The sequence below is a fragment of the Thunnus maccoyii genome, chromosome 2, assembly GCF_910596095.1.
Source record: "Thunnus maccoyii chromosome 2, fThuMac1.1, whole genome shotgun sequence".
Lineage (NCBI taxonomy): Eukaryota > Metazoa > Chordata > Actinopteri > Scombriformes > Scombridae > Thunnus > Thunnus maccoyii.
In genome coordinates, this window is record NC_056534.1 from 33962671 (window position 1) to 33989682 (window position 27012).

At 42.7% G+C, this 27012-nt stretch overlaps 1 protein-coding gene across 2 annotated transcripts in view; it reads right to left on the minus strand.

Moving 5' to 3' along the window:
• mxi1 (max interactor 1, dimerization protein) overlaps positions 1 to 25245 on the minus strand; it is a 30371-nt gene extending 5126 nt beyond the window's left edge. The window contains exons 1-3 of one of the 2 annotated variants that reach the window (XM_042399164.1): positions 24834 to 25245; positions 22172 to 22274; positions 17414 to 17443 (exon numbers count right to left, since the gene is read on the minus strand). In XM_042399164.1, coding sequence (XP_042255098.1) covers positions 17414 to 17443; positions 22172 to 22274; positions 24834 to 25062 — 362 coding nt within the window. In that variant the 5' untranslated portion in view covers positions 25063 to 25245. Of the gene's footprint in view, positions 1 to 17413; positions 17444 to 22171; positions 22275 to 22571; positions 23115 to 24833 lie in introns of those variants that run through there. The other variant, XM_042399175.1, reaches the window with a different exon arrangement.
• Between the last annotated feature and the right edge of the window lie 1767 nt (positions 25246 to 27012).

Consider the following 27012-nt stretch of genomic DNA (forward strand, 5'->3'; position numbering starts at 1 on the left):
TAATGAGTTCTATTCAGAGAACTGAGCTGAGCTCACCTTTGCTCTTTATCTGTGAAATGTCTATCTGTACCTGTCTCACGTGAACCCCAACCACACCGCTTCACCCCACACACACACACACACACGCACACACACACACACACACGTAAGCAGATATCAGATAGCAATTAATCTCATTCTTCTCTTTCACAGCAGCCTGGGGAGATACATGCAGCTCCACCTGGGAGATGTCTAGGACATACTACACAGAGTGTCTCAGTGATTCCACTTGTGAACATTTTGTTCAACACTATAATCATAATTATTACTAGATCAAGATGTGGAAACAAGGGACTCCATGTGTTTTACTGCAAATGACATGGAACGTTTAAACATTGCTGATATGCTGATAAATTATTGATTGTGCAGCTGTAGCTGACACAAATATGATTTCACATTACTTTCCCATGAGCGATCTTAAAACTACGACTGTATACTACACATACATGCAGTATTGTGCAAGCACATACTTCACTTGTTCCACAGCCACAAATACATGCAAACACTTTTCAACACATGGGTATGGACTGCCTGATGAAGAGGGCTGCGAGGGCAGAGCAGGACACACCGATCATGTATGGACTTGTCTGTCTGTCCGTCTGTCTGTCTGTCTGGCCTGTGAGGCGTCGACTTCACAAACTCCAGACACCAAGGTCTCCTCTCCTCCACTCCCATCCAGATTGAAATGGTTATCTCAGCAGACAACCAGATAACCCTCACTTACAACCACTCCTGTCCTTCTTCCACCCTCCCTCCTCTCTGACCCACTGACATGACAGATCCAGGAGGAAGCGGGGGTACGCTGACCGCACACAGTATCACCACACTTCTAGCGGTGGCTAAAACCAAAATATCCCATTATGGTTCTTAACACTAAGACTTCTATTAGTGAGTGCGGTGTGAGGCGTCGCTTGTTGTCGGGCTGCTGAATCACCACTTTTTGCCAAGTCAGTGTGAAACCATAAACACCCTTCCACACCCATATGATTGTGATGAGGAGGCGGAGATGGAGTCTGGCCCTGCTGTCACCTCTTTCAGCGCCCTGAGTCCTGGTTCACAGCTACCTTATATACGGTGTGATCTCTTGTTATAGCAACACAAGCTGCTGGTTGGCAGCATGTTGCCTTCAAAACACCCTCGCTGTGCCTCATATTGATAGGCAGGCATGATGTGAGACGTCTGTGTGGCGTCCATCTCTAATCTCTGGTTGCATGCCGTGCTCTTCTGCGGAACACGATGATAACTACAGTCAGCAAAGAAGCCACAAAAAGCACCGGAGGGAGGGACGGAGGAACAGTGTGTGACTGTGAGAGGGAGGGAGAAGAGAGAGTGTGTTCTGTTGTGTAATTGATGGCCATCACATTGGACAAGTCAAACTAGAACTCTTATTCTCAGTAGGGAGATTTCCAAAAAAAATCATTCTGAGAGACAAAATTAATGGCAGAGACAGGTTTATCATGGTAGTTTCTACCGCCAGCACTATCTCTAAACGTCTACCGAGGGGTTAAAGGTCATGAGCTCCTGGCTACCGATGATGCCCCCTACACAGCTCTCTAATCCCTGAAAAGGCTTGTTTATCATGTAGACCCACAGCCAAAGCGTTTAAGCCATTTGCAGCTTACAATATGAGTGGCGGCTTGTGACCATAAATACCTGCGTGCTGCAGCCAGAATCTCTCTTTGCCTCCGCCCTCTTGTAGCCACGTAACGCAGCAACCGGCAACAGTGCCTAATGTCCCCCCCCCCCCCTCCGAGTTCTTAGAAAAGACTGGCGCTAGTTATATAAACAGCTATGGATTTACTCCGCAGCACATAACTGTATGTCCTCAGCTGCTACAGCTAAGGACTGGTTAAGACAGAGTCACTGGCTCACAGTCAGTGTGAGCAGGTTAGTGTTAAAGGGGCTGATGTGGCTCTGATCTGTTTCATCAGGGGTTACACTGCTCCACTGAGAGGAGTGATCACCGGATTTTCAGCCTGTTTATAGTTAATTTAGTAGTTGATTGGCATTACAAAAAAAACATAAGATTTCAGAGATCTCCAGTGTGTAATGAATGGCATGGCTAGCTGTAGGTTGCCAGAATAGGGAACTCTCCATCTGTGGCGGATTACATAACACGTGGCCAGTTGCTACCAGGACCTGTGCTCCAAACTGTCACGCACAGCAGGGATATCAAATCCCTCACTGACAGGAAGAACAACACGGGCAGAAAAGCCTTGTTTTTCCTTGTACTCAGTGAAGGGAGATTCCTGGGAATGTAAGCAAATATAAAAGCATTTGTTTTTTTTGTTGTTTGCTGTCTTGTGGGTACACCTTAGCGAACAGCTGCTTTTGAAATCCCACGCAGCCTCTGGTTGTGAGGCTTCTGTGGACAGGAGCCTTAATATAGTTTGATTTATAATGTAACTGGCTATTCAAAAAGAAACTGCATCTAAAGCAGTTGCTGTTCTCACATCAGTTAATGGGAGTTACCTGAAACCTGCAGAGCAGATGTGTGCAGCTTGTAACAGCATTTATAAAAGGAGCTGTATGGACAGGAGCTTTTAGTTTTCACTTGTTAGTGATGCTGCTGCTCCTCCACGCCGAGGTCACGATTAATGGTGGTTCGGTTCAGCAATTATGAATTTATTTTGGAATTTAAAGCAAGGGATGATGTGTTTTAGGGATACCGGGCACAGGTGCATTAATGAACATAGATAACTGTACAGCAATCGTTTGGTTCCGTCATTACAAATTGTGCAATTCTGCAATACTTCTGCAACACGACTAAATCTTCATTTGTTTGTATATTGTCATTTTTTCCACTCCTGCTGAAAATTAGCTGTCCACCTTTTTGCAGTTCATCATGATTATTGTCCCTTGTGGGCATCTGTAGGTGATTCATGGGAGTTATATATGCCTTCTGAGCATTTGTCATCATAAACTTTGTCTATATTGTCCACCCGTAATTTTAAATAAAACAAGTGTTCGTACTGAAAGCCTAGCATGTGTTTGAGCACATACACTGCATTTATTATTAAAGGAGCTGTATGTAAGATTTAGTTGCATCTAGCGTTGAGGTTGCAGATAGCCCTCCCCTCACCCTCCCCTCACCCTCCCCTTACAAGCGTGTAAAAGAACCTATGGTGGTCACGAAACTCACGAAAAAAAAGAGTCTCTCTCTAGAGCCAGTGTTTGGTTTGTCTATTCTGGGCTACTGGAGAAAAATGGCGGTGCCACATGACAGGCTCTGTGGAAGAGGACTCGCTTCCTATGTAGATATAGAGGGCTCGTTCTAAGGTAAAATACAATCACTCTTATTTTCATGGGATTATACACTAATTAAAACATACCTTTCAATATTATATTCCATTTCTGCCAAGTCTGTCCCGCTGGATGCCATTAAATCCTACACACCGGACCTTTGAGTCATAAAAATTGGTTGCAATGGGCCCCAAATGAACAAAAAAAGTAAATTGATTTTTTTCAATTGCCAGAATTCAGGTACAGAAAATCCTCCATCACACTCATGTACACACACTCTCATATTGTATCCCAAACGCATGACTTGCAGGCTCACCACGGACACAGCCGGCCTTCCCTTTCCCCCTGAGACAACGGGGCGCTTCCACTCTACAGTGTGTGTGTGTGTGTGTGCATGTGTGTCTCTTCATGCTTGTGTGTATGTTCCCGTGGCTTGTGTTCCTGATGGGCCCCAGATGGGTACACAGGCAGGCAGCTCTGCCTTTTGGCTTTGACATGTGAGCGAGCAGCCAGCCAGTCCCGGGTCACTGCACCACACCTTTCCTCCTCATCCTGACTCCCCGTGAATCATGTGAACACCCTGCCACCCCCCCCTTAAATCCTACAACTTAAGGTCTTATTTCGTTACTTCAATTCAGTTTTATTCAAATACAAAGCTCATTCCTAAGGCCAAATAACACCTGAAATGTGATTACAATACTGTATGTAATTACATTTGAAACACAGAGAAGTGATTAACCAAGTAAAATCATGATTAGAAATAGATGAGCATTTATATTAAAACAAAATTTGTCATCACTGCTACACTGCTCTCCCTTCCACTATAGCTGCCTCGCTTAGTCTTGAAATGCGTCAAAACTGCCTCCAACGTGATTGAAGCAGAGTCCTTTTTAAAGGAGCACTTTGAAGCTCTCCCTATTGGTATGGCAGAGCTGCCCACCACAGCTCTCACAGAACCTACGCACATCATATGTACATCTCTTTTGTCAGTGCAGAGAACAACAGCTCTGCACTCACCTCCCTCGTCCTTGTATCTTCCATGCGCACGCACACATATGCAGAGTGCATGTCCCTTTGGGTGGGCTGAAGGAGAAGGGCATACACACCGCAGTGTGTACATACACATATTCAGATATCTGACATCTCTAGTCAAAAACAAGTGTCAGATATGCACCGACAGACAAATACTCCTTTAAATGTTCCTCAGCCACAAGCTGTAATTCCCACATCATCGGGATGACAAGAGCAATCAGCGATCTAGTGGTATGAAAATATTCCACTGACTCCGGAGGGATAATAAGAGAGAGAAGTGTGAGGATACTGTGATCAGGAGTCTGAAAGGAAAACCCAGCTGTGTAAAGACATGAACACATCCTCAGCCTATAAAAAAATATGAGATTGCTTTGTTTATTAAGGTGATAAACTGGATATTAGACCTTTTAAAAACACAGGAACTTCTTTTTTTTAATATTACTGACATTTAAACGAGAGCGTGAGCGAGTAATAAAACAAAACCGGGACTTGTCTCATGACCAACTATTATGTCTCAAACTAAGCCGTCACATTTTTAATCCATTATCGGTAATTTGCCACATTTTTGTGGTAGCGCAGAAATATGCCACAAGTCCCGGAGTTGCTGAAACCATTTTGGTCTCAAATCATCATTTTACTTGCTCAGGTGCATTTCAGGTCTCAGGTCATTTGAATACAGAGCATTATGGCTAAGTAGATAATCTGGCAGTCATTCAGAAAGTTTCCTGCAGGCAGTGAGTATTGAGAGGGAATTGGAGTTAGTAGAAAAAAAGGAAAAAAATGCATATTCATGAAAGTGTTCTTTGTCTGTGAATGAAATAAATGGCAATAAAAGAACACCTGGGCCTGAAGAGTGACACGGACAGAACTGTGTGTTTTCTTTTTTCTTTTTTCTGTCTTTTCAGAAAACAAGAGCAGCTGCAAAACAGCACTGACAAAGCAACCCAAGTTTCTGCTTATTTTTTATTCAAAGTCCTCTGGAACCAACACCGTTAGTCGAGGCTCGAGCGACAGAGAGAGAGAGAAAAAAAAAAAAAAAAAAAGTATGGCTGCCCTAGATTCCAAACTTGTGAATACATAAATAATGGATAACTTCTCAGGCCATCCAAGATGTCTGACATAATTACTGGACGTGCTCTTAAAGGGGAGGGTCAGATTTCCAGCCCAGATACCAGTCAATACACTTCTCTTTGGCAAATCCCCCACTCCCTCAAACCCATTTAACACACACACACACACACACACACACACACACACACTCACGATTTGACCTACTTCTAATACATGCGGAGGGAGAGGAAATCTGACCCTTCACCCAGTTATTACACTAATTACACATCAGCAATGACCGTCTCAGCGGTAAATCTCCTAAATTGACATGCGAAAGGAAATTAAGACATCATTACACAGGCCTTCTTAGAGAAGGGGAAAAAAAAAAAAGAACTTGACTTTGCGAGGGAGCTCTATTGTTCCTCTTCTGCCTTACTACTTCTCCTGTGTCGAGGCTCATTTAAAGCGGCCGCAAATCATGATTCACAGTGATGTCAAAGATTATAGGAATGATTAGAGTATTTTGTAATGCAAAGCCTCATTTAAAGCAGACTAAGCCACGTCCACTGAGCGCTACATCGAATCATGGGTAAATTATCTCACTATGGAGAGAAAGGCAATTAAATCAAACACAGAAAATGTGGGCACAGATGTTTTTTTTTTTTCTTTCTTTTTCTGCTTTGAGAGCATTATTTTCCAAAACATTCCAACCCCATTATTTCACGGTTAAAAATAGCAAGCGTGAGATTGCTGGTTGTTTAAATGGTCCAGACCAGTCGCCTAGGCAAATCACATGTAAAGCTCTTTCTCCCAGATCATACATAGTGGAGGAGCATGTGAGCATGTGGCACACCGATCCATACTCTGCAGATGGTGACATACAATATACATGCAGAGGGGAAAGGTACAGCTAATTTTGTTTCACTAGCTGTGAAATACAATGAAGTGAAGCTGTTACTTTTAGCTTAATTTTCAAATGAATGAATAATGTAAATACACCTAAAACGTGCATTAACATCACGCCAATACGCATGAGCGATATAACGTTACACAAACACAATCGACTACATGAACACACAGCATTCTCTGTGTTTGCCCACTACCTTTGTTTACTGGCTAGCTGAGTTAACACAATGAGCAGGGTTGTTTTTTTATGCTAAGGATGCCTCTTCTAGGATGCTCTGCTTTTTTTTTTTTTTTTTTTTTACACCCCCTCTGTCTTTCTCTTATTCTCTCTTTCATGAAGGGGCGGGGGGATCATTCTCTCCCTCCTGCTCTCACATGACTGCTGTCGAGTTGCACCCAAGGTCACATGTTTACCCATACAGACAGTGGCACCTGACTGAATGGGGTTTTTTAATAGAGGGAAACTACCACTCACTAGGTTGACTGCTGGAACAGTCATCAAAGAGCCAACAGCCTGGCTGCAAAACTGGCCATATGTGCTTTAGCCAACTACAGCTTTATTATCTGAGCTATAAATGGCGAGTTCAGGAAATGACAAATGCAGATGGAGACCAGCTTCTGTGTTGAATAGGTCTGGATTTGGATGGCATAATCATTATTCTAGGTTTCCACTCTTGTGGAAGACTTTGTGCTGGTGATTTGTGATTTGACAGATGGTTCTAGCATCAGCCCATAGACGGCACGTGATGTGTTACCCATAATACCCATAATAACAGTGATACCAACTGGACAATGCCACCAACTCTTGAAACCTATTGGACTTAAAGGGGACCTATTATGCTTTTCCTTATTTCCTGTCATACATATAATGTTACAATGTCGGATGTTCATATTAAACGTGGCCAAAGTGTCAAATAATGAGGTATGTAGAGGTATTCCTTGTGAGCAAAAAGCACCGGCTTCAGACTGCTCTGAACACTCAGTTTTTTCTACTTTCAAACTGAGCCCACGTCGGCTTGTGACGGATTTCTTTATATGGTCATCGAGTTCTCTGCTCCGCTCCACTGACATTATGGCATTTTTCCATTGTCTGTGGGGTAGTCTCGCTGAGCCATGACACAAGTCGAACTGGCACGCTATGACTGTTTTTCCGTTACACAGCAGCACAAAGTAAAATAAGTTGTTTATCTATTGGAGGTGTGCTGGTCGTCTGCAGCTCTTCATCAAACATCATCATCACTGTGGCTGTTTCTGCTTGTACTATTCTTCCCTGCATTACTTCTAACTGATCCGCTGAATAAAGAGCTCCAAATATCTCCATGTGACCGTTTTTTATTGTGGCTATCAAAGCTCTGTTGATTCAGTGAAGAACACATTTCATTTCCTGTAAATTCTTCACAATAAACATCTCATGTTATTTAGTCATTAAAAAGCTTTTAATATGAAGCAGTAAAGCAGGAAATATTTGATTTTTATTGACAGTAACTTTACATAACTCTGATACGGCTACCCCTCACTAGGCTTCCTGAACCTGGCCAATCAGAACAGAGTGGGCTGATTGGAAAGGGGGCCTTAAAGAGACAGGAGCTGAAACTGCCTGTTAGAGACAGGGGCTGAACTGAGGGGCTGCATAAAGGGCCAGTATAAGATAAATAAGAATTTTTTTGAAACTGTGAATCATGCAAAGCTACTCTAGTGGAGTCCCAGAATAAAATTATAGAACTGGAAATGAGCATAATAGGTCCTCTTTAAAGAATTTAAAATGACATCCTTGTTAGCGGAGCTGGAGAGCTGTACACTGAGGCTAGTGTGGCGAAAGTTGAATCCTGTCCGCCGCTGATGTGTCAGTTTGTCCGTCACGTTTTCTATATACACACGCATACACAAGATTAGAGCGGTCTTTGCCCTACAGCCACTGTAGGCTCTCTTTTTCTGACTGACTGATGCTTCCCTCATCTCCTTTATGAAATACGGACAGATGGGATAGATGCAGTGAGAGAGTCGGAGCGAGATAGAGCGGGTGAGAGATATAGAGAGTGGGGGGAGGAGGGGGGGTGTTCTGCCTGTGTAATCTGCCCAGAAACTAGCCATGGGCGCAAATGAGAGATGGTCTGTCAGGACTTCCACTGCAATTGCAAACAACTAAAATCTACTGTTTGTCTCAAGTTCCCACTTAACTTTTCATGTTAAAGAAAACACATAAAAACATGCAAGCTATATGTTAAGCGCATCCATCCAAAGAGCCACGAGTGCATATATTTTATGCATGGGTGACACCAGTGTACATTTAACCCTCTAACTCTGGAAGATTAAGAGCCATGCTCTACTCATGAAGCTACAAAAGGAGAGAACTGAACTAAGATGGTCTGTCCTTTGTGCTCCAAAGGCTACTTTGAGTGTAAGTGGTAGAAAAGTTTGGTTCATCTTCATCTTTCACCCGGCGGTGAATCCAAAAAAATTGCGAGAGAACAACAGAACTTTGCATATAAACACCACAAGCTCCACTTAGGATGCTCTTCAGAGAAAGAAAAACGTTCTTCCTCGGATGTGTTCGAGTATGATGGCCAGCATCCTGACCAGTTCAATCATCCACTGAGGGTTTCACTGCACCGTCCAAACTAACAACCAATTGTTAAATTTGACAAACAGTGCTGAGGAATGAGGAGAATGCTCATCTCTCTCTCCGACACAGCTACCCCTTTCCTCATCTTAGGAATTAAACAAATATTAACAAGTCTTGGGATTCCACGGGAACTGTGCCGGATGATGACCTATATTCTGGTTAGATGGCAGGGAACAAAAAAGAAATGCAGAGGGGTGGAAATTCATTGCTGCATGTTGGTGGGTGGGTGGGAATAGGACTTTGATATTTCTGAACATGCAGGCAGTTGTGACCTCAATCCTTAAAAAGGAGATTCAGTGTGTGGAAGAGTATCTTTCTGATGAGCAGTAAAGCTCACTGTAAAAAAAAAAAAAAAAAAAAAAACGTATATGGATTCAGGGCTGAAACCAGACTGGAAACTGGGGGAAATAAAATGCAAATGGGACTTTAAAAATCTATGTGGACTTGCAGGAGCCCACGCTGCCCCTGCTCAACCAATCCAAAGGCCGCGAGTTGTAAATAAAGTAAAACGCAGTTGATTACCAGGCAGACCGATGCTGTTGTCACGCTAACCTGCTGAAACTAGTCCATACCGCAAACAGCATCGGTTGTGATGCGTAGCAACAGCGCAGAGGAGGGATGGAGGACAGACTGACAAAAGTGGAAACAGAGAAGACAGACATGAAGCAAAAAAAAAAAAAAAGGGGGGGATTTCAGAGAAAAGGGATAAAAGAATAGTGCAGCAATTTGCCCTCTTCAACCAACACATAAACACGTGCTCACACACATGTACACACACACACACACACGTGCAAAGTTCACTGGAGTAGAGAGAGGAGAGCGAGGGATGGGGAGGGATGGGGAGGGATGGGAGGGATGGGGGGGGGGTAGCTAGCTGCGCGGCAGAGCCAAGAGACTCTGGGGCTGAAACCCATCACTAACACACGGATTAGCTCACACGTGCACACTGCCTTTTAATCTGCTCCACTGACAAAGGTTGGGAGAGAAATAGAAAAAGAAAGAGGGTGGGAGACAAAGAGATGGAGTTAACGAAAGGGACGGTCATAGATACAGAGACAGGGGAGGGGTAGGGAAGCAACGGGATGGAGTTAGTAGAGGGAGCAAGCCTTTAGATGAACTGGACAAAAATCAACTATAATGGAAACAAGCATATTATCAATACATTTGACTCCAGTAAATACCCCAGATCCCTTTAACACAGACCATGTGACTAGATATCCACTTTACACAAAATACCCACATCTCCATCCAACTGTAAGACTGTTTTTCGAAGGAGGAGGGGGATTTACTTTAGTTTGTGCGAGGGATGACACGGAACAACTGACTCGAACCGATGACGTTGCAACTACAAGGCCAGCATCTTCTACCCCGAGGCCACCGGGATGCCCCATCCGTCCTACTGTCCTCTTCCCACATCCCACCCAACCTCACACAGACCCACTCACAACCCACACTTTTCCCCCTTTAGCTTTGTGTGACTTGAGGGGAGGGAGATAGGGAGGAGGGTGGGGGGGGGGGGGGGGGGGGGGGGGGTTGCACTGTCAGCCCACATTTACAGCTGTGGATGTGTTTTAATACACAATAGAGGGTGGGGGCAGGCGTGTAATCCAAATATTGTACATCGAGGTTTAACGCACAACCACACAGATGCAGACAGCTGCTTGCTCATTCACCTATCGTGGGTTAAATTCACATACTTATCTTGCTAAGTCACTTAACCCAGTTGGCATGTAGGCTGCTCCGCCGGGGTTAGACTTTATTTTTTCAGTGCGGCAATAATGACTACTCAGTCTATGTTCCGATGATGTGTAAGGATGTGAAGTGGCTACGATGGGAGTAAAGGGTGGCGACTTCTCTCCCTGCTTCCTCATCTCGCTGCTCTCATTGGTGAAACGCCAACCTCTATGATTGGTCAGAAGGCAGTGGTGTTTTCCCCCTTTTTCCCCAGCTGTACGGCTAAAAATAGAAGCCATAGTCAGATTTAGCCTAATTGAGTCTGTCTTGTGTCTTCAACAAGCATCCTGTTTTCCCCACTTTCCATCTTCATCTCTCTCTCTCTCTCCTTAAGGTACAGATTAAGTTTGCTCGGCAGCTAACATGACAAACTGCTCCAGGAAGGAGGAAGGAAAACAGGAATATTTCTTCCTGGAACAGCGTGCTACAGCAGCCTCAACCATTTGGCACGAAGCGAGCTTATCAACGAGCCTGACACAATGCCGTTAATGGCACAGGTTGAACGACATACTGTGTGGGAGGAACTGAACACTTTGCTGAATATTACAGTACAGCCTGAACATACAGTCCCCGTCTCAAGTTAATTGATTCGAACACCTACAAAACAAATTGATTCCGCTGAAAATGTGCCAATTTCAGTCCCTCAAAATGAAAACAAGCTCAGAGTCAGATGCTCCAGGCTTAAACTTGCTGACTAAGCCCGTATGCCCGTCCGGCCTTGTTCCGTTTGGTTACACTGTCCTTCCACAGAATGCCGTGCGGATGCACTTTTGCAGGATGAGGGCACAACAAGAAGGCGCCGAGATAAGATGAGTCAAGGGTCAGAAGAGCGAGACGGGAAGAGAGAGTGATGTGTGAGCCTTCAAGTGCCGACAACCAATCCCCCTGTGTGAGGCCTTCTTTACACCTGTCTACAGAAAAATCAGTGTGGGGATGGATTCTGAGGATGTGAGGCAAAACAGTGGCGACCTATGATTTTACACTGTCTTCTACCATCTGACAGCGAGCCAGCGGGAATGCCGAGATATGTCCACAGAATCCTTCAATTTGGCTTATTAGAAAATGAAAACCTGATCTATTTGATATTCACTGTTTCTGTTTAGGCCTATGGAGTCTTACATTTCCGTGTTGAAGGCGAGTGACTTTCTTAAAAAGAATGTGACTGGTCCGCTGAGAGTGCCAATATACAAAAACTTTCTACCGTCAACCCTGGCAACCCAGCGAGCAGGTAAATCAATGGAGGGTAATTCACACCTCCTACGCCTCAACTCAGAGCACAACACACCCACATGACAAAAAGTGAAAATGCAAGTGTCTTGTTTTATGTAGATGTGGTGCCAAAGTACACAGCTTGAACGAGATATACAGTAGTTTCACCATGTTATGGGCCAATTACACTTTAAAAAAAACAGAATATGACTTCCTGATTAAAGCTGGGCACCTGGCACACTGGTTAGTAGAAGAGGCAGACTTCTAGCCACAGCAACAAATTTGTCACCATCTGACTGTTTGTGGCGGTGATATCGGGTCATGTCTTACTCTGTTAATTACAGGGAAGAAACTCTCACCGTGCGCACACTGACACAGTGAGAGTATGGATCAGGCTTGCGTGCCGCTTCCCTTAGTCAGGTGTGTGTGACCTATCCCTCCGCTCATCCCATCAGCCTGTCAATAACTTCCTCATTCTCTGACACCATCGTTAGCTAAGCCAAAGCCATGCTAGGCTATTAAAGACTAGCACCGGGTGGCCGGCGAGGGGAAGGGGGGGGGACGTGCCCCAGCACGTGTGCATGCTCTAGCTGGGCTCACCAGACCAAAGATCAAGTCCCTTAAGCTGCTTTTCTGAGCCAAGAAAAGCTTACAAGTCGTCACGTTGGTCAGAACAAATGGTCCCAGTTTTAGGCCCTGCAGCAAAGCCTGAGAATAGGCTGCACTCACTGGGAAGACAACAGAAAGACTGGTGAAGCAGTTTGGCTTTCTTCAAGGAGCATCAGCACAGCCAGAGAAAATGTAGCCCAGGCTTATTCATGTTTGACTGCTCATCCAACCCCAAGGCCTTGAACAACAATACTGACTTTGTAGCCCACTGGATAGAAAGAATAGAAATACTTGAAGGTACATGAAATGTAACATTTGAAAAATGTGACACCTACTCTAGTAATATTCAGTGTAATGATGTTGTGTTGTAGCCACAGGTATCCCTTATTCAGGAGTCACCTGACGCTGGTTTAGTTAAGATTTGGAAGGTGTGAGGATCATGCAGCTGAGGTCAGGACTCCTGCAGTGCTGTGTGCAGTCACTGATGCTACGCTAACGCTAGCTGTTGGATCAGTAAATCTTTCCAAACTGCATCCCGCACGCTTGTTAAACCACAAACATCTCATTTAAAAAAAAGGTGCAATACGTAAGAATCAGAAATTCCTTCTCATTAATGACACCAGTAGCCATTAAGTGAGCTGCAGTCAGCATCTTGTTGCGCACATGCTCGCACACTGTCAGTGAGAGCGAGCGGCGGCGCTAACATCAGCCAGCTAAAACCACAATATCAAAATAAATTTCACATGCTTTGTAGTAATGTTAGTTTACCTGTCCAATAAGAAAAAAGCCAGCTTGGGGTCTATTTCTAAGCTAATGTTTGCTAGCGTTGCAACCTGTTGTTGCTGTAGGGGGACAAGAGAGAGACGAGGCACTCGGGAGCGCATATGAACATCACATCCTTTGGATCTGAATACTTTACACAGAAATCAGTCCACAAGCTGTTACAGGCAACTGAGAAAGTCAGGGAAGGTTTATTGTATTAATTCTTCACATTCTGTTGATAATTTTAGTTAATTTTTGAATGTTTTAACTAAAATTCTTACATATTGCACCTTAAAAAGACAACTTTGACGGAGCTGATGGCAGAGTAACAAAAGTAAAGTAACGAGTAATACAACACCTCACTTTTGCTGCTGAGTAATAAGTAATGTAATGTACTTTTACAATGAGTAATAATTAATTACAATTTTCAAATTACAGTAACTTGACCAACACTGCACTCAATAGCATAAAGTAAGCGGAGTACATGCTATAATCTCACAACATGTTCTCACAACAAGCTCATACACATGAGAAATAAACCATCGCAAACACACACACACACACAAATAAAAACACTGACAGTCAAGAACACCCACACTGATCCAAAGCTGATTGTAAATGAGGCGTGACTATCCTCATTTACCATTTCACATACCACTGAGCCAAAACAAATCCGAAAGAGGGCAGACCTCACGGATGCTCCTTGCATGCCACCCAAGGACAACAGGCTCCTGACTCTTGAGTGAGTCTCTTTAATATTCCACCGGCACACACACACTGAAAGGTGTTTAAAAAAAAAAAAAACACACCGTTTGCCCAACTCCCCTCGTAAAGAATCAGGCTGAAAAGCTAATATTGCTTCCACTGCCTGGACAGTGGCGGAAATATAATTTGCTGTGTGTATTATAAGCCTGGCCTGGATAAACAATATTAAAATGAATAGGTCGTGGTGGAGGAGGAGGAGGGTAAATGATAAGCGACGGTTCTCATTTATTGTAGCGAGTAAAAAGCCTGCTGTATTGATTATCCATTAACAGAGACATCATCAAAAAGAAAAAAAAAAAAACCTGGTTGAATAACAGATTAAACTCTGAGTCGTGGTTTACTTCGGTTGTGTACTGAAAAACACATTCTCTACATTACAATCAAGCAAAAACTGAACCGAGCTCAGGAATTTGTTATTAAGATGTTTAAAAGAAAAAAGACTAATAGGCGGAAGGCAGTGAGATCAAAGCAGTGGAATTGCAATGTGCAGGCATACAAGCCTTTTACTGTTAAACCCTACTAAGGCAGTGTAATTTAGCAGTGACATGTGGAAGTGAAATAGGGCTGTTAGGAGGTACATGATCAAAGCGGCAGAGCCACCATGTTATCAGGTCTCACCGCACAGTGTGAGCATCTGGAATGTGTTTTTTTTTTTTTTTTCTTTCGGTGCCTTTTTATCCGCGTCCTGTGGTCTCCGCTGTCACGACGAGTCTACTCGTCATAGGGGTTATCAAGACCTGTGGTATCCATGCAAGGCAAAGCGTCTCGCCGGGCAGCAGATATGGGTTGTTGGAAAAAAAAAAAAAAAGTCTCAGTCAGTCTGGACTTTAAAAGAGCTTCAATTTACAGGACTTGGAAGTCTGCTGAGATGGAACAAAAGCTGCTGCTGTTGTAGAATCATGGTATAAGCCTGACACACTTGGGTGAACAACTATGCCTGATACATATAGCTTACAGTGGGGCATGTGCTTAAAGGGAATTGGATTAAGTGCTGGCAAAAAAAGGGGGGGATTATGAATGATTCTGACTTTAAGTGTGCTTCTAAAAAGATGGATTACCATTTCAATTTTTTACCCCCTTTCTTTGCTAATGGAAATTTGAATTTGTCTTGTCCTGTTCAACTACTAAGGAACAACACCGAGTTCACTGTGTCGAGCTGAAGACAAGAGCAGGGGGATAAAACATGATATCAGAGTATCTGGATTTTTTGGTATGGTACAGGATGGCCTGTTCCCAGCCCGCTCTGCTCTGCTGTAGCTCTCTCTTGAGTCTGCACAAACCAGCAAGGTGAGCCAGGAAAAAGAGGAGGCAGATGGAAGTTCCAATGGGTGCTGTATTCATGACAGGAATGAAAACACACTGATGCAAAACTAAAGCTATCAAATTCACAAACTAGTCGGTAAATCACCTTGGTAGTCTCTTTTTACATTTGGCTACATGAGTATTATTTTGGGGATTCCCCCAAACAGTAGACCAAAAGTTAGTCAATGAGAAGAGTCTTAGTCAACCTAGTTTTCATTGGTTGGTCACAGGAAATAAAAGAACTCCAAGCTACACCTTGTCAAAATTATGCCTGGTGGTCAAATGTAGTGAAAGTGGTCCACCTTAAATGCCAGTCCACCTTAAGTGAGCCTGGGCTGAAGTTGTCGCTAACTTCAAGGCTAACCCCTTCACTTCAGCTGGGTGGCAAGAAAGACACTGGAACTTAACTTGGGTCTTGAGTAGTTGTAGCGTTCACTCTCTCAACAGCACACTCGCTACGCAAAACCTACGCGCTGAGCTGTTCCTTAAAGGAGCTACCCTACTAGTTTCACACATTTTAGTTTAAAAACATCTTTCCTAGATGCCTGGGCCCAGAGGGGAGTCAACTTAGCCCCAGCAGGCCGCCATGCTTGCAATACACTTGCGGAAACCCTGCAATGTTAGCCTAACGTCAGCCACTTAGCATGGCCACGCTAACGTTAGATAGCCTAAATAAAAAATATATATTGTCATTAAACGTGCGACAACTAATCGACTAATTGCTTGACCTGACGACTATTAGTTAACTAGGAAAATCGGGTGCAGCCCTCGTTTTATTATGCATGGAATTTCATTTCACTGCTTAATTAAAATGATCTAATGGTTCATAACTCTGCAGTAACCATAATTCAGTGATATGCCACCATCTAGAGCCTAACCAGCACAGATTCCTTCTGTTCAACCAGCTACAGGCTTTATGCTAGTCAGCTCTGATTGGCAGAGATGACTACAGGCCGTAGAAACAGGCGATACTACAAAGCACGGTGGCAAGAATGTGGAATGAGTGACCAAAACAGCCTTCACACTGTGTTGTAGGAACAAACAACTGAGCTGGCACCTTTTTTTTTGAAAATGTATTTGTGTAGGTGGAATGCTAAAAAAAATGCGATCCCGCATGGGTGCCGCAATCTGCCGGGGCCAGTCAGCCGACTACGGCTGGCCTTGTGTGGCAACGCATATGAGCACCAAGATGACACATCAACTCTTGTCTATATTTAACTCACTGGATGCCTCTCCTTCCAATGTTCCCATCCTTTTAGAAGAGGCTGCCAGGGAAAATGGTGAGAAAAACAGGCCGAGGTGATATGTAATTACGCTGAATGGATCTAGCCTCCCACATCCTTTCATTGTACCCACACCCTCAGAGATAATGAAATGGAAGGCAAGCTTTTTTTTCTATTTACCATAAATCCTGCAAGTCTAGCCGCTCTTATTTATGGTGTTGAAGAAAACCCTTTAGAGCTTGACTCTTGAAGCCTGCAAAGTCATGGAGCATAAACACCAGCAAGCACCCTATGTGGGTGGTGGACTGAATCTGATAAGGGCTTCTAAGAAACCAGTGCTTGCTCTCTTCAGAAGACGATGTGGTAAACCATCGCAAGCTAGGGTGTCTCTGAATACACCACATTTCTTCCACTGTTGATACTATCTTGAATGAAGAGATATAACTCAGTATAGAATCATGTTCAGGCTAGAAAGCCACTCAAAGGACATTTTGTTCAGTTATAGGTCTGACTTTGTTGCCGGTGCTATGTACCAAACAAAAAACATCTCTGCATCAATACAAGCACTGAACTTTTGACTTGAATTCCAGCTCTGCCTGCATGCACCCTTGCCTGCCCGTGTAACTCAAAGCCCTTAGCAGCCAAACTGTTGCATAACTCTAAAAGGTTGCAAAGAGTGTGTTTAAGAGAGGGGAGGTGGAAAAGAGAGGAGGGAATGTCCTTAAATGAACACAACTGGGTCACCCCTTACTTTTGTTTTTAAAGGACCTGTTGAAGAGGAAATGCTTACTTGAGGAAGGGCAAAAACGACATGACGGACTTATTCGCATGTCAGGACAGGGTGTGCGTGTGCCTGCAGGCTGTGTTCTATGATTTAAAAGGTGAAATGTTTTAATGAACTTTAATGCCAACTCACCTATTCTTCTCCAGCTCATTATGTGTGGACCTGCAAGGACAGAAAACAGAAGTTGTCATACATAGAGCAAATTTTAGACACACATGTAGTATCTGTTCCTGAAAAGGGAATGCACTCAGTATGGGGAGATAAGGTGAAATATTAAGATAATAAGTATATGAGATGGACAAACAGAGCCTGTGAGAAGCAAAGCGAATTAGCTTGTCGAATTTGATTTATGGATTTATTAATTAATCCCAAACGAGACCAACTCTACGCCAGGCACACCGGAGCCTTTCTACCAACAAACGTCAAAGTGACAGCCAGGCATGCACTATCATCTCTTCCTTAATAATGCACAACACAACTCTGCGAGGATGTGTGTGTGTGTGTGTGTGTGTGTGTGTGACACTGCAGCCACATGCTCTCTAAAGTTCACACTGTGCATGTATGCGTGCTGCTGGGCAAGTGTGAGCATGCACACACACACACACACACACACACACACACACACACACACACACATAGCCTCTGCATGCAGCGACCAGGGTTCAGTGCTCTGTTAATAATGTAAAGTGAATCAGCTGGTCCCTGAGAGTATCTTTGTGTGGCAACACACTGAAGGGAGACAATCCCTCCTCCTGATGCTTAAATGGCCGAGTTTCCCTCCCCACAAGCTGCACTCCGGCTCGCTTCAGGAGGCCCAGGTTTTTAGGGGAGGATGATGGACGCAGCCCCTCCTGAGTCATGTACACGACACTGCTCTATATTGTAGGCTATCAATACTGCAATGCATCTTCTCCTCTCTTTTTGCTTTTAATACTGAGCTCAACTGAACAATCTGCTATCATGTTAATACGGAAGCATGAAATATGGCTGAACCGGGATATAAGAACGGGGAGAGGATTTAGACAGCGGGACCACCAGTTGTCCGAGGTCGCTTTTATGTCTGTTAAAATCGGCCCCCTGCCTCAGAGGAAATGATTTCTTTAAGATGAATTATTTACACCAATAAAAACACCACATGTCTCCATTAGAATACATTACTGTTCATGTAGTTGAGTATGCAAGGCTGGGTGTTAAGTCAACTGTGGCAGTAGATTTGATTTAACATGACATGGTCTATGGTCAGGTTGAGTAGCTGCTATCAAAACAAACAGAATACCGGCACTCACAGATCAGTAGTCTGCTATTTATTTTGGGCAAAAACGAACATGTTGTGAAGCTTAAAGCAATCATCGGCATCAGTAGCTGCTATCACAGCAAAACACGGGGCTCACATGTAAGTTGGCCAAGGCTATTTCCTGAAAACCTGCAAGAGCCTAAGTGCCAACACGCATGCTTTTGAGAGGTTTCAACTTACATTTTGTACAACCCTGTAGTGGTCATGCACGGCTGTGCTCCGCATCAGCCACATACATTTAAAAAAAATCAAAAACTGATGAATCTAAACCAGCTTTATTTGTAAGGCATCCCCCTCCTGTTCAGCTACTATCATCCCCATAAATGTCATTAAAAAATGGACATGCAGAAATCCAAAAATGGTTCATTTACTGGCAAAATGAACAGTCACAGTCTTATGCTCACTGCAGGCTTTTTTTACTTTCTAATGGCAGTGAGTCCACTGGTTTCTGTAAGTGTGGTTTTGCTGACAGAAGAAGAGTACTTTCGAGTGCACAGTTTGTGTCATCAGTTGTCACCGTGCTTGTAATCTGTCAGTGTTTCTTAGAAACCCTCATCCAAATTTGTAATCTTTTACAAACTCGGAGCATTTCACCGTCGTCTGATTGAGTTCAGTCAGTTGCTGGCTGATTATCACACTTCAAGAATGATGAAAAATGAATTATGAGAGACTGTCTCAATGGTGGCTGTTTCAAGTGTTCTGTGAAACGACTGCTTCAACTTGAAAATGATTGCAGAAAATCAAAGGACGAGTGTTATTATAAATGATTGCAGAAACATCCGAGTTTAAAGGCCGGTGATAAATACAGATAGTAATGGAAGTAATGTGAAAAAACCTCACTTATTTTTCTCATAAAAGAAGCAACTTTACAACTGAAAGTCCATTTCTGGGCAATGTTGATGTGACTTACACTGTCTAATACTATAAAAACGAGACACCCAATCGAATCCAAGCACCAATCATCGAGTGACACACACACACAATCTACACATCTGTATGGCCTTTCATTCAGAGAGATCAATCTATGTCAACTCGCTTTCCTATAGGCCTTTATCACCACAACACCCTCTCCCTGCATCCTGCATCAGAGATCTGCACATCTGGAGCTCAACAACAATGCCCTACAGATTATGAACTGGCTCAAGGCCAACTTCTGTAGGGATGCATACATATGTGTATGTGTGTATATGTACATACACACACACACACATACACATACACATACACATACAGAGTGGGTCAATGAGATAAAGCAACCCTGCTATAAACGGTACGCAATGGAGGACAGAGTAAGATAAGCCCATCACTTTAAGCCTCAACACAACCACAGAGGAAGTAGTCGGAACAAGCTGATGCCAGAAAGCAAACTGTATTTAAAGAAAATGTGTTATTACAATAATATCTCTAAGAGCTTGGTTTAACATTGTACTTGGAAAGTCCTCTAGGTGATTCTAAGTGATCAAGAAGATCTAAATGAGTGATTAGGTTGAGGCATGGTGCTGTCATTTTGATGCTATCAATAGTCAATAATGAGATCCTTAGCTCTTTTTAACATTCAGAAGCAAAACATGAAATCAGACTACATCATCTTTAAATTTAGAAGTTGCAGATGTTACGGTTGGATCATTTGCTTAGATGTCACCAGCTGATGCCTCTACTTCTCTGGACACCATGAACTAACATTGCGAGGTGGTGAAAATGACACACAACTTGGACTAATTACCAAAATTTCTCACCTATGCCTGCATAGGAGGACTGTTATAATGAAAGTAGATCACTAATGACACAGACATGAGCACTGGAGATATCAAAATAATGCTGTTTGACCGGTTTGCAAGGTGTCTAGGGAATCAGATAAACTGCATCGCCATACAAGGCTGAGAAATGGTGTCAAATACTAAATGGTGTTACCTCGCTAGGTGAGTTGTGAACCTGTTTCTGTAGAGAGCAAGATCAACACCAAACATCATTCCTGCACAGTCTAATCTGTAGCGATTATCCCCCGTTATTGAGCATTTAGAGAATATTTCCATTCTCTGCTTCTCTCGCTGCCATTTTCTTTCCTGCATGTAAAAATATTTCCAAAAGTTGAAACTCGAGCCGTCTTAAGATGCTTCGTGAAAAATCTTTCACCTTTCCTAGGATTTCATTTGATATTTAATAGAATATTCTTCCACAACATCATTAGTATTCTTGTAGAGTTTGCCTGTGAGGACCAACTCGTAGGAAGCTTTATGAATACGGCCTCAGACCTATATCTGATCATGACTGTTGCCATGCAGAACTAGGCAGCGTTAGGCGCTCATGATGAGTAATGCGCAGTTCCTGTTTGTGGCCCGCTCTTACATTAATATTAAAAGGCTCAGAGAGAGAGAGAGAGAGAGAGAGAGAGAGAGAGAGAGAGAGAGAGAGAGAGAGAGAGAAAGAAAGAAAGAAAGAAAGAAAGAAAGAGAGAGAGAGAGAGAGAGAGAGAGAGAGAGAGAGAGAGAGAGAGAGAGAGAGAGAGAGAGAGAGAGAGAGAGAGAGAGAGAGAGAGAGAGAGAGAGAGAGAGAGAGAGAGAGAGAGAGAGAGTGGGGCTTTCGTTTGATGTATGACTGTCAATGGACAGATTAATGTAAGCAGCCTAACGCCAAGAGAGAACACAATGCCAATGGGTCTTAATTTGGGAGATTCTTGTCTTCTTCTCCAATGGAAGTTTTTGTCATCTGTGAATGTATTAAGCTTGACAAGGACCTTAATCTTTGTGGCAGCAAATGATGTGATGAGACGGTGTTATACACATAGAATAAATGATTAAACCTCATATATCAACAGCTTTAATGCATACTACAAGAAGTAAAACATGAGCGGTGCACCCACAATATTCTTTATAGGAAATATTTTTACATAATGGTGAATCATATTACAACATATTACTTATTTTTCTAAACATCATGTAAAAGGCTCCACGTATTCACCTTTGCACGTCTGCAAACAACACCAACCATAAATAGCAGCTTTTCTCCTTCAGGGCAGAAGAAAAAAATATCTTCTCTCCCACAGAGCAGACAACATTAAATATGGAGGAAAAATTAGTAAATGTACTCTCTTAAAACTTCAAAAAAGAACTAAATTTAAAATAAAGCAAAATGTTATGAGTTTATTCAATCAGGGGTGAGAGGACTACTCAACATGACACAAGACCTTTTTCGTTTTAAAGCCGTCACTTTCACCATGATCCCTAACCTCGGCCACTGCAGTCCTGTTTGACAATCAGCTGATGAAAAGCTAGCAGAGCCGTTGGTGCTTCCCCCTCCCCCCCAAGCCAGCAAAACATCGGTCATATGTGCACCTCTGTATTTAACACGTTTCTCCACGTTTTAGAATTAAAAATAATATCCATGCAAAGTTGTTGTTTTTTTTAAAACACAAAAAGTGTGCTCTCACCCTTTGGTGACAGCTCGCTGTTTACCAAACACTGCGATATAAAGCATTGGCAACGAGTGTGTAATCACATGCTGCCTGCAACACGTTCCTCCCTCCCAGCACATCACATGGAAAAGGAAAGTACCACAATTGACCCGGAGGACTTCAACATGAAAGAGCAGTTTCTTACCTATTGTGGTTACTGCTGAATTTCTTATTTCGGAATTTTCTTTGCCTCTGGTAGTTTGTGTTCTGGTTTGACGGAAATGTCGAAGCATATCCGTGTTCGCACTCTGTTGAAAGAAAAAATATGTGGTTAACAGTAAGCCACAGGCGAGTTTGGACACTTTCTCTCAACTATTTGCCACAATCCTGTAGGTTACAGCAAACATACAGGTAACGCTTTTGTAATCCTCTTCAGAACGCGGATAAACATGTCCTTTTTTGGTCTTGTTTTGTGAAACACAGCAATTACCGTTACCTATTTCAAAACGCAGTCAACAAGCCAGATTTTTTTTAAATGCTGTTCATTGAGAAAGAGTTGTTTCTCAGCTCCACACACATTTCAACAGATGACTCAGAGTAATTACCTCTTTCTCTCCTTTCTAGGTATTCCGCTGCTTCCAATAACCGTTGGATATTTATCAGCTGAACAGCCGTCATTCTTTCCTGAGGCTGGCTGCCGTTAACGTTAGCTATGCTCTCTTCTGCGTTTAACGTTAGCTTTGCAAACAGCAGAAACGGCCGGCCGCTTTAAAACACAGGGAAGACAGTGCATCGGCTATTACTACGCTGTACGATATTTAAAAAACGTCGTATAATTTATCTTGCTCGAGGTCTTCGCTGGCTCATTAACAGCCTTTGTCGATAGGAGAAGGGGGGAAAAAATCCAGTGTTTCCAAAGCTAGCAAGCTACAGCCAATCCTTGCCAGGTTTCGTTGTTATAAAATCTCAAAACCAGTGTATGAAAGTAATAAAAGTTTCTAGGAAACCCGATATTAAATTTTTGTTTTTACAAAAATGGATATAAACAATATAAAATATCCCAGAGTGAGCCCAGAGCCAGCAAAGTGCCTGCTGCTGCTCGTTTCCTCTGCTCTCCTGTTTGTTTACCTAGCTGCACAGCTGAGGGGCGGGCACACAACGGAGGAGAGTCCGATCTGGCGCGATGCACTCTGGGAAACTGAGTCTCTTGGTGCATTTATGAAAACATGCACAAAATTGATCATTCTCACAGTTAAACCTGCCTTATACTGTGTTTTAACAAGTAAAACATACTCTGTGGCTACTTTATGAAATAACTGTAATAATGACAAATCAGTGAATTTGGATAAATATACATTGTACGGATTCATGTGAATTCAAGTCTGAAGGTCTACACAAAATATTCATAAATGATGAGATTGCTGCTACTGATGACAATAAAGAAAAAGTGTTGAAATATGTAACAATATTGGGATTTTCAACATTATTTTTTGGATCACAAGCCTATAATAGTGAATGAGAATAGGACATCTTTTGCCAAAACAAAAAAGCCAATCTTGACTGATTTGTGTCTGCAATAAAATACATCGATTGTGGTGGTTATTTGATATGTTACTGATTAAACACAGATACACATAGCGTGTCATCATTTTCTCTCACAGTCATTCTTGCTAATACAGCCTCCTCTCTTTGCGAAAAAAACCTACAAGTCCCATGATTCACCAGAACCATGGGCGTGTACTTGCCGGCTGAAGCCAGGCCCAGCAACACGTGACGTCGCCAACGACCTGGAGTCTGATTGGCAGGCGGCTTTGACAGGCGTCGAGGGTTGAGCTCGCACCTGACCAACCACAGAGAGACTCTGCGCCATGTGGAAACCTCTGCGGCACGCCCACAAATAGCAGGAAGCAAACAATCGAGAGAGAGAGAAAGAGAGAGAGCCTCTGCGATCGACTGCTGCAAAAATTCCTACTATATTACTCATATTATAATAATATTCGAAGGACTTTTGCAACGCGCATGAGCCAATATATATTGTAGTCGCACTAAACAGCCCTGCACGGACAGATGCTTACGGAAGCCTCGGAAAACAGGCGGTTTTCGCCTCGCTTTTAATCATGAGTTGACAAAATGAAGAGGACATCAAGAATAATAACCAATCGGCTTTAATATATCTTTTTAAAAAATGTCCTGCAAGGAAATAAGATTTAGACCACTCGCACTTTGAGATCTGCCTCCTTCGATCAACCCTGTCTAGTTGCTTGATTTCCTAAAGGCTAGAAATGATAAACTAATATATAAAACAGCCAGGCCAGACATTCCTCATTTAAAAATGTCCGAATGTCCATTCAGGTATGTCCTCTGCGTTTTATCTATAAAGTTTTACGTTTTTTCGACTGAGTCTGCGGGGGCACAATGACATCATCCTAAACTGAGTTGGAGGGCGCTGCAATGGTCAGATTTATCCTATCCGAGTGGTAGCCAGCATGCACACCCACACACACACCCAATCATTATGTCATATTGCTATATCTATATCTATACTGAAGGGAAAAAATAGCAGATTCGTGGGTTGAGAGTTGTGCAGGCGCAAAGCGATGCACAAGCGCCCCACATGCAGATAATGCGGATGAAAATGATCCACAATATGATGAAAGCATGTATGTTTACACTCTCCTATATCTGCACTGACTATACCACTCATACTAGTCTGGTGTCCAGGCATAGGCTGTGCTTATAGCAGGCAATGGTGCTTAGTTGAATGAACTCAGTCCTTTGTTGTCTGAGTCTGTTGACAATGAAGTCCTGTTTTCCTGAAATTCAGAGGCAAATGAAAAAAGGATCAAACGCAGCACAAATAAACTCACTTCCGTCCTTCCTGTCGGCGCTCTCAAGAAACCTAGCAGCCTCCAGCAAAACTTGTACATTTTTCAGAAAAGTGTTGATCTGCTCCATGTGGGAGTCTTTGGAGTTGAAGACGTCATTGAAAGGGCAACTAGACATCTCGAAATCTTGCTGATCCAAGAGAGATGCCTCGGAATCAAAAAAGAACTCCTCACTCTTCAAACTTCTTCTTTGCCTCTCACTTTTGGCCATTTTTCCTCTCAGTTTGCGTGGCTTCTGCCGGGGAAGTGCTGAGCGCAGGGAACAGAGAGCAGTGAACTACCAGTGGACGCTGCTCTTGTCAGATGGTTCCTCTTTTCTTTTTTCTTTTTTATGAATGCGGGGTGTTTAATGTGGAGCAGTGGCCAATGTCAGTGGATGGTGGTGCGAAAACGAAAGCCCGCCCCCCCCCCCCCCCCCCCCCCCTTGTCTGTCTGAGGAGCTCCGCATGGTCCTTGTGCCTGCCGCTCCTTAGCCCATTGAGATATACGGTATCAATGTCATGTCAACATTACATTGTAATCACAGGATGTAATGTGTTATTTTATATATTGTCTTGACTGATTAGTACAAGTCAGAAGAATCAAAATAATGAGAAGTAAGCAGTTGTAATGTACTACTAAGTATACTACTAATAGAGATAACAATAGCATAGCAGTAGTAGAGATGCTAGTCAATGCTACTATTAACTGCACACTGTATATACTGTTTACACTATGTACATTTGCTCATTCCTGGTCAATATTTCGTACATTTAATTTCTCTGTAATTTAAAATTTAAACATGTAGCAGCTCTTCTCATTTAGATTGATTTTATGTATTTTTTTTATTGTAAATTTCTTTCTCTTTTTATATGATTTAGGATTACTCAGTTTTGTGTATATTTTTGACTGTGATGCACCACAACACCAAGGCAAATTCCTTGTATGTGCAAACCCACTTGACAATAAACCTGGTCCTGATTCTGACTAGCTGTTATAGTAGTATTTTTTTTTAATATACTGTACTGCTATTTTACTTATGTAAGAATCTACATGAGAAAATCTTGCATAAAGAAGCTTTAAAATGTTAAAATATTGCTCAAAAGCTGCTTTAAAATTTAAAAGAAATTCTCAAAAGTTGCATTGAAATGTAACATGTAATAATAAGTGAATGCTTTCATGTTACCCATTAGAAAAAAAAAAATCTTTCTGGATGTTTTATTGTTTATTGATATGGTATATTGTGTGGCTATATATTATAATACCCACTGCTCACAGGAAGTAGTGCAATAACACTTTAATAGAAAATTAAAGTGAAATAAAATGCAACAATAAAGGCTGTGATCTCTATCATGTCAGAGGGATGAGTGGACAGAATTCAAACCAGATTGTTTTAAGTGGAAAATGTAGAAATGACATTAGTGTCGTGAAGCCACTGATAGTCTTTATCACTAACTGAGCATTCACTGTGAATACCTTTCACAGTTGTCCTGTTTACAGTGCTTATGATACTTCAACCTCTATACTCGGCAGTAATAGCATTATCATTGGTGTGGTAGCTGTAGTATATCAGCAGTAGCAGTAAAGGCAATACAAGTTGTTCAAGTAGCAGCTTTGGTTGTTGTAGTTGAGTGTTTGTTTTTTTGACATTTCAGGCCTTTGAGATCTGAAACCCAAGATGACTTTCTATAAAACTCTATTCAGAGAGAACGTACAGTACATAACTGTGTGTAGTAAAACACTATCATGCATCTATAGATCCTCCTGTATGTGACTGGAATGGTAACTTAGAGATAAGTCCTTAGCCTTGATCTTGTGCCATTCTCAGTAGACCTTTAGCTGAGCTGTTTTTATACTGCAGCTGAGTCCGTTTTCAACCGGAACATGTCGAGGCAGAGGCCTGTACTCAGCTCTGATACCCCCCTCCTCTGCCACTTCAAAGAGCCAGCAACAGCCCATGATCGTTTGATGTAAAGTTCACAGAGACAGAAACTTTCAAGTCCAACACACAGGGGAATCTCTGAAGGTCCCTGCCGCCCCTGCTCCACCTCTCCACCCTCAGTGAGGGGTGGCTGTAGAGGAAGGAAACCCATTTGAGAGCGGCAGTCCTGTTTGGAGTTTGAAAGGTGCCACCGCCAGCACATTGACAAAATAAGTGGATTTAAAAAGCACTCGGCCACAT